The sequence below is a fragment of the Octopus bimaculoides genome, chromosome 23 (genome assembly GCF_001194135.2).
Source record: "Octopus bimaculoides isolate UCB-OBI-ISO-001 chromosome 23, ASM119413v2, whole genome shotgun sequence".
NCBI lineage: Eukaryota > Metazoa > Mollusca > Cephalopoda > Octopoda > Octopodidae > Octopus > Octopus bimaculoides.
In genome coordinates this window covers 22,914,502-22,923,902 of record NC_069003.1, presented here as the reverse complement: position 1 = coordinate 22,923,902, position 9,401 = coordinate 22,914,502, and the positions used below count along the sequence as shown (strand labels likewise).

Below are 9,401 nucleotides of genomic sequence, written 5' to 3'. Positions count from 1 at the left end.
TATATAAATATATATAAAATGGTCCGTATGTCTAGGTTCAACAAAAAAGAGTATTCCATCTAACAAGAGTAAATATTGTTTATCATGACCACTTCACATGTATGGCCTGCAAATTCAGTGTGTTTTGAATTTCATTACTAAATAAATGTATAATATACATATATATATATATATATATATACATGCATATATGGATACAGGATGTCACCAACAGTACAAATAACATGAAATACATAAACAAATGAGTTAAATACGTAAACAACAAGAGAAAAATATGGAAAACAGAACAAGTAAACACAGAGAAAGGACCCTTCGTCAGTTGGGGGCTGTCTATCTACTCCTCATTTTGTGCATTCAATGACAATATGAGTCTTCAAAGACAGTTGCTCCCATAAATTCTAAAATAAAATTTAGGATTCATGGAGGAAGTTGGGAACAAAAATATGACCGTGGAGAGATACAAGGAAACTGAGTGAAAACAAACAGGGAAGGTCATAGGACCAGAACAAAAGGAAAATAGTGAACACAGGGAGAAACATTTTTTTGAAAATAGAAATGATAGAAGAGAGGGAGAAAAACATGTCCGCTCTTTTGAATATCTGTGCAGGAAAAGATAGTCATGTGAGGAAAAGAAAGATGGACAATGGTCACATGTGAGCAAAGAGAGAGAAAGAGAAAAAAGAGAAAGAGGGGGAGAGAGAGACAGATGAAAAACGGTGAAGGAGGGAGGGGAAAAAAAGGGAATTAGAGAAGGATGGCGGAAGAAAATAGTATAGAGTATAGAGTCGCATCAAAAAAGGTGAAGATAAACTTACTTGGAAATGGATGCATCACGTTCAATTAAATAATAAATAATATAATATAATATATATATATATATATATATATATATATATATATATATATACATGCATATATGGGTACAGGACGTTACCAACAGTGCAAATAACATGAAATATGTATACAAATGACTTAAATACATATACAACAAGAAATAAAATGGAGAACAGGACAACCAACCATAGAGAAAGGACCCTTCATCAGTTGTATATATAAGATATATATATACAAGGGTACTACATGAGCATATATATATCAAAAGGATGTGTTATAACACTATTCCACTTATACAAAAAAAGCCATACCAACAATCCAACATACCTCCATCATCAGTTGATGAAGTGTTTTATGAACATGAAACCCACGGTAACCTCACAGACCGGACATATCTATCTTAATTTATATATTCTACCACTCTATAACTTAGAGTGTGCTTCTTTTTCAGATTTATGATTTATTGACAATATATTATCATCATCATTGTTATTTAATGTCCACTTTCCATGCTGGCATGAGTTGGAAATTCATTCAGTTTCCATCTACCAAATCCACTCACAGGAATTTGGTCAGCCTGAGGCTATAGAATTCATCATCATCGGCATTTAACATCCACTTTTCCATGCTGGCATGGATGGATTGGATGTTTTTTGCTAAAGCAATGTTTTACATCTTGGTGCTCCTCCTGTCGCCAATCCTTTTAGTTGCCTCTTACCACATGTAGGGACCTGTTCTAGCACCAGGGTACATATGGTAAAGGACCACAACAGAATGTGTAAATCAGCCCTTTAGCATTTAATCCAGTTATATCCAGCCAAAATATTCTACCTGTTTTATGTTCAAACCAGCCAGATCTGGACTCTCACACTTACTTTACAATAACATTCTAAAAACCAAGCAATCACATCATTGAAATCATGAATGTATGAGACAATGTATGATTAAATCAAAACAACATGGATGAATAAGCAATACATTTGACAGGATAATCTGAATGCTAAAAGGTTAAAGAGGATTATGAAAAGTCAAGGTACGTACCGTAAGTAGCAAGAAGTGCGAAGGGAATGATGTGTAAACTAATAGCTGATAACAGTAACAGTGATCCGCGCCAACCAAATGATTCAATGAGATAAGGCATGAAAATAGGGAAGAGTACAAAACCGGATGGATGTGACCCACTGACAATAACAGTTCCAATTGGATGTTCTGGACCGAAACGCTGACCAACAAGCACCATACCGCTCAGCATGACAATTGATGAACCTAGAGCTGGAGAGAAAGAGAGGAAAGTGGAAGAAGAGAGACAATGAGTTGAAGAGATTCAAGTTTCAGAGGAGGAAATATATACATTTGAGAATAGGTAGAGGCACACTGTATATGCATACAGGATAGGCAGACATGCATGCCTGCATGGATGGAAAGACAGTGGCATACATATGTACAAACACACAGACAGACATAAAGGTATGGCTATGCACATACAGATTCACAAATAAAGAAACAGACACAACACACGCACACACACACACACACACACACACACAAACACACATGCAGATAGACAGACACATATGCACACATAGATGGATAGACAGATAAGCAGAGACAAATAGACACACAGATACAGACAGACAGACAGATGGAGAGAGTAGAGAAATAGACACATACATATAGACAAATACAAAGACATCCACAGACATCCACACACACACACTGATAGACAAATACACACACATACACACCTAAACAAGAGCAAAGTCCATGCCATAAGAATCAAATGAATTCATTTAATATTTTTATTATGAATTTATTTGCAACTGACAACAAAAATTTTAGTATAAATAACATGAGACATTATAATCATTAATATCAGAGAGAGAAAACAAGTATTGTCCTTCTGCTAGGATGTGAAACATAGATTCATTGCTTGCAGGATGAACATCTTATCAATTATTCTACAGCTTTGTTCTGTCAAATTAAACACTAAATGCTTCACCTGTAAAAATTATTTCTACAAATATTTCACTTTTAATCTTCCATATTTCATCACTCACACAGCCTCCACAAAATAGTTTATTCTATTACAGCCTAACATAATCAAGTATCACATTTTAATTTGATTGCCATCATAATGCTGGCTGCCTTCCATACCATGCCACCCTTAACAAAAACATAAAGCATGGCCAAGATACCACAAGTTTCCCTTCCTAGCTCAAGCCAGCAGGGCTAGACCAAGAAGATGGTTAAAGGCCTGATGGTATGACAATTTTCCCATTCTGTAGTGGCAGGCCTCTCATTTGGGATGCCACATGCTGTGACCCCTTCACCAGTGGCAACTTGGCGTGTTCAGCCACCAGTCCAGGCTCTGTTGCTTGTGAAGCTGAGGAAAGGAAACTGTCAAAGTATTGGTCACTCTCTGACAAGCTTATGGTTAAGCCTGAGGCAGTAGAAACCTCTGGCATTTCTGGTCTCCAGACCATATCCCTGCTCACTGCTACCAGGGTGGAGATGACTATCCATATGTGTGAGCCCCATGAATCAGAGTGGCTGTTCCAACACATCTCCCTTGTCATCATCTGGGTCAAAGCCTTTTCCATTGTGTCTGCTGTGACCATGAAGTGGTCTGAATTGCAGGAAATCAAGAGAACGTAAGAATTTTGAAGCCTACTACATGAACAATAAAATTTTACAATCCCTTACACATTTGATTTCATAGTAAGAATTAACCACTAGAATATAAACAAATTATAGGATATTATAAATATTAGTTTAAAAGACAAAATTCAAAAATTAATAATAGCAAGCTCACAAAACTTGCCACGTGACCACATTATTAATTACATAGTGCCTTCTTTCTCCTTCTGTCAAATTAAACACCATAAACGTTATTTGTATAAACTGATTCAATGAGATAAGGCATGAATCTGGCAAGCAACTGAGATATTTGTAGACAAAGATCTCAGTTGCTTGCCAGATAACACTGTGCAAAACTCAAAAAAGTACAAGAGATTTGTGGCCATTTTTATATGCAAAATGACATGGGAAATCCATTTCTGGCCTTCTTTTTGTTGAATTAGGCATGGTTTCTACAGAATTGTCACTGTATACCCTTTTTGTCATTATTATAAAAATAAAATTCTCTTCCGCATTGTAAAATGGGTTTCAACCCAGGGCTAGAGACTAATCTTAGTAACACCCACAATGTGATTCAAAGCTTGTGTTTAATGTTAGTTTTTATCTTTCAGATCTTATTTGTTTTCAACAATGAGTGCAAGACGGTGCAAAAATGATCCAAACAGATTCTGTTATATCTGTGGGGAATTGACTTTTGCTAAAGAAAAACGCAGTATTACATGCCATATCAAGAAAATATACAAGGCATACTTCGATTGTTACTTAGGAGACTAGGATAAGTCATGGGTTCCTCATGTGTGTTGCCTTACATGTGTGAAGACATTGAGTGCCTGGTATGCAGGAAAAAATGTTCACATGAAGTTTGGTGTGCCAATGATTTGCCATGAGAAGAAAGATCACTCTAATGATTGCTATTTCTGTCACCATGACTTTACAGGTTGTACTACAGCAAAGAAAAAGAAACACATTGTTTACGCAAATTTGCAATCAGCAATGCGCCCAGTAGAGCACTCAGAAAATTCACCTGTGCCCAAACCTCCAGATCAAGAAATGCAGAGTTCCAGCAGTGCTGATGAACATTCCAGTGGTGAATGTGTGGAACCCAATGATCCAGAAAGCGAGAATAAACCGATACCATTTTCTCAAGAGGCTATAAATGACTTGTGCAGGGATCTCTATTTAACCAAAGAGAAAAGTGAGTTTCTGACATAAAGGCTTCAAGACCATAATCTTCTTGAGAAAGGAGTGAAGATAACACTGTACAGAAAACGTACAGAGGATTTGCTTGCATTATTCACCATGAAGGATGACTTATGCTGTTGTAATGACATCACTGAACTTTCTGAGCAACTGGAAATACCATATAAAACCAACTGGCGACTTTTCATAGATGCATCCAAGGACAGCACCAAAGCTGTTCTGCTACACAATGGTAACACTCTGCCTTCTGTTCCCATAGCTTATAGCACAACCATGAAAGAATCATATGAAAATCTGAAAGCAATTCTAACAAGCATACAGTATGACCACCATACCTAGCATATTTGTGCAGATTTTAAGGTTGTGGCCATGTTTACTGGCTTTCAGCTTGGCTTGCTTCCTGTGCTTATGGAATTCCAGAGCAAGAGCTGAACATTATGTATGCAAGGACTGGCTGATCTGAGATGAAACTGAGCAAGAAAAACACAACATCATGCACAAATTCTATCTTCTATGGAGAAGTACTACTGATGCTGTCTTCTGAGTAAGACAACAATAGCAGGAGTTTTTAGTTACAAGTGAACCATTTCTACTTAGCATTTGTCAACCAAGAGAAAGCTTTCTATCACTCCTGTGGTTGTTGGGGAAGCCAGGAGCAGATGAATGGCTTGTGAAAGCCACAAAAATCACACACAGAGGAGTTCTCAGTAAGGTGAGAGTTAGCAATAAGTACTATGATGAATTCAGAATGTAGGCGGGGTCAACTAGGGTTCAATTCTTAGTCTTTTATTTATCATAGTCCGTCAAGCCAAGAGGAGTTTGTGAGCACATGTCCATGGGAACTTCCATGATGATGACTTTGTTCATATAGCTGAATATTATTTATAGTTAGAAAAGAAATTCTAGGTGTGGAAGCAAAATCTGGAATCAAAGGGCTTCAAAGTTAACTTAGCGACGTCCACAGTTTCAGTAAGCAGGAAAACAGACTGGCAGACAGGACTCTACTTCCTTCATGAAAATGGCTTTGCTTGATATGTAGAAAAGGCGTGAAAGAAATTCCATCTCATGTAGCCTTCCCAGTCATTTAAGGAAGTTTGTTTTTAGTCTGACAAGCTACATGGCAACTTCACTACTGCTGGTGCTACAACTAAAAAAAACAAAAATGAAATAGCACATTGAACACACTGCAAAGTGATTGGCACCAGAAAGCATACCCAGAGGCAGCAACCAAGCCAAAGCATACAGTGGAGCTCCACTTGATAGTCAAGCGACTGGCCTGCTATTTAGTTAGCTAATTTTGCTATATGATGCCAGCAAGGGATATTGCCATAGGGTGCCAAGATCTCTTTTTCCCATTGAATACACTGTAGTATGCAGCTTAAATAAATCAGTTGCTCACAAGACACACAAGGAATGAATTCTTTTTCTTCACTGAATAGATTATTACAACTTTGATTATGCTCAGATGCAAAATCTTTGTGACATCCACTCATTATTTGCTTTTTGCAAGAACAAATTTTCATTGTACTAAAATGAATAGTTACTCATCTCTATCAAGAAAAAATTGAAATAATAATAATAATAATAATAATAATAATAATAATAATAATAATAATACGGATGCAATACCAGACAGTGGCTCTCATGGCTTCTGGTCTTAATTGATTGGAAGTGTTATCATGTACATTGTTTTGTCTTGGTATAAAAGATGGGCTACAGCAAATATTCTGCTCAATACCACAGATTTGCTTGTCAGTTGTTTCACCTTAACCAGTTGAGCATGTTCCTTAGTGGCTGACGATATGTGCGTCTCTGATCATGAGCAGAAGTAGTGGGGGAGCATCATAGCCAGGTGTTGAGAGGAATTCTTTGGGGTTTGAATAACTCACCTTTGGAAACATGGGTGTATTACTCAACATCCTTAAACAAACCTTATTCAAGGACCTTTTGAGTGGGATGGGCTACTCAACCTGAAGAAAATTCTAACTGGGCTCCTACAAGGTCATGTGCTGTTTATCTTGATATGAGATCACCAGGTCACGCACATATGGTTGTGATGCATGTGGCTGGTGTACCTTTATCAGATGGGTAGTCATGATGGGTATAATGGGCTTCGTATATTTTACCCCAGTGTCACTTTGATGGCATGCACTGCTCTCTCACTCAATAATAATAATAATAATGAAGTAGATTGATAAAATTATTCTTTGAACCTGTTGAAAAAAGATGTTGAAATATCGTTCACTAGATGATAATGGCACTCTTCTTTTAATTTTGACTCTATATCTTCTGGAGGAGTTACCTCAATCCTTTATATATTAACCAAAATGAAGCAGACTGACAAAATTATTTTTTGAACCTGTTGAAGACACACGGAATGTCGAAATATCGTTGACTATATGACAATGGCACTCTTCTTTTAATTTTGACTAATAATAATAATAATAATAATAATAATAATAATAATAATTAACAATAACAGTCATCGTCATCATCTCATTACGTAATGTGCACACAATCATGTGCTGCCATCTGTTGGCATGCTACAGAACTAGTCAAGGAATTTTTTGATACCACCTCATATATTGTCTGACATAGGTGTTCAGGTTTGAAAAGACTTGTTAATTTTATGTATTATTATCCTGACAGTTAAACTCCTATTTTTTTTGTCTCTCATCGACTAAAGACCTTCAAACTTTAAAATCTGCAACCATCGAAAATTGTTTCCAGAAATATCAAATGACTAACATACAAATATTTGTTCATTTAACATTTACTTTCTTTTCTTTGCCATTTATATATATATATATATATATATATATATATATATATATATATATATATATACTTGATATCGTGTTTGAATTTGATCTGACTAGAAAATAGCTACCTCCACATCAACATACCATATAGTTATTTATAATAGGTTTTTTTTTCCATCATTGCAATTTGAGAAACTCTCTCCATGGTAAATAGATGCCACAAATTTATCAGACCTTTGTAAAAATAACGTTGCTGTATCTATTTTATCTTTTATTTTTTTCATGTTTCACTTATTGGACTGTGGCCAGGCTGGAGCACTGCCTTGAAGGGTTTAGTCAAAACAATCAGCCCCAATACTTATTTTGTTTTTACTTATTCTATTGGTCTCTTTTGCCAAACCACTAAGCTATGGGGATGCAAATAAACCAACACAAGTTGTCAAGCAGTGGTGGGAAGCAATTACAAATGCAACGGCACACATACACACATGCACACATACATGCACATACGTACACACACACACATGCATACACACACACAAACATGCATGCACACACATTTTTTTTATTCTTTTACTTGTTTCTATTATTTGACTGCAATCATGCTGGAGCACCACCTTCAAAAGCTTTTTAGTTGAAGAAATCGAACCTGGGACTTATTCTTTGTAAACCTAGTACTTATTCTATCGGTGTCTTTTGCCGAACTGCTAAGTTATGGGGGTGTAAACTGACCAACATCAGTTGTCAAGTGATAGTGGGGAGACAATCACAGACACACACATACACACACACAAACACACACATACACACACATAAATACATAAATACACACACACACACACACACACACATATATATATATATATATACAGAACAGGCTTCTTTCAGCTTCCTTCTATTAAATCCACTCATAAGGCTTCGGTCAGCCCAGGGTTATAGTAGAAGACACTTGCCCAAGTGCCATGCACTGGGACTGAACCTGGAACCATGTGGTTGGGAAGCAAGCTTATTACCACACAGCCACAAAGATGTCTTTTAAAGTTATTATCTATTTTAAAAAATTATTTGGATTACAGAATGTAACCAACCTTTGGAGAAGAAGCTTATGTATAATTTGTATATTGCATGTAAGTACTGCCATCTCTTATTGTTTAACTTTTCAAACATATGTGTTCTGGACTAATACAGATAAAAGAAGTTGTCTTTTAGTATTGGCATTCACTATTTTCGGTTTAGTCTCAGATATAGAATCCCTATAAAGTATTCATCTTGCAGGCTTGTGGGTGCTGGCGCCATGAAAATGTGCCTGTAACGGTGCCACATAAAATTACCCAGTACACTCTCTGAAGTGGTTGACATTAGGAAGGGCATCCAGCCATAGAAACCATGCTAAAACAGATACGAAGCCCAAACAGCTCTTCAGCTGGCCAGCTCTTGTCAAACCATCAAACCTAAGCCAGCATGGAAACAGACATTAAGTGATGGTGATGATGATGATAATGATGACGATGATGATGATGAAGGTGGTGGTGGAGGGGAGTATTCTTCTTTAACTTTTAGTAGCTAATTATACTTTTTTTTGTTTTTATTTATTTTGTAGAAAGGGAATATTTCGAAATTTCTCTTTCACAAATAAGAACATCAGGTGAAAATTTATCTCGTTTTCCTCCATATTCACTTTCAATGTAAAAACAATAGAAATAAACTATCCATACAGTTTTCCTATAGAAAGACATGTTGAAATGACACCTTTCAGAAAGGTGGCACGTAAAAGCACCTATTATACTCTCTGAGTGGTTGGCATTAGAAAAAGCATCTAGCTGTAGAAACCATGTCAAATCAGCCTGGAGTCTGGTGCAGCCCCTCAGCTAACCAGCCCTGGTGAAACCGTCCAACCCATGCCAACATGGACAAGGCACATTAAATAATGATAATCATGACAATGATGATGATATATATATATATATA

At 36.5% G+C, this 9,401-nt stretch overlaps 1 protein-coding gene across 5 annotated transcripts in view; it reads right to left on the bottom strand.

Moving 5' to 3' along the window:
- Window positions 1–9,401, bottom strand: part of LOC106882414 (monocarboxylate transporter 2) — an 88,029-nt gene that overhangs the window by 11,772 nt on the left and 66,856 nt on the right. For all 5 annotated transcript variants that reach the window (XM_052976014.1, XM_052976016.1, XM_052976018.1 and 2 more), the window contains one exon: window positions 1,876–2,106. In XM_052976014.1, the coding sequence (XP_052831974.1) occupies window positions 1,876–2,106 (231 nt within the window). The remainder of the gene's footprint in view (window positions 1–1,875; window positions 2,107–9,401) is intronic.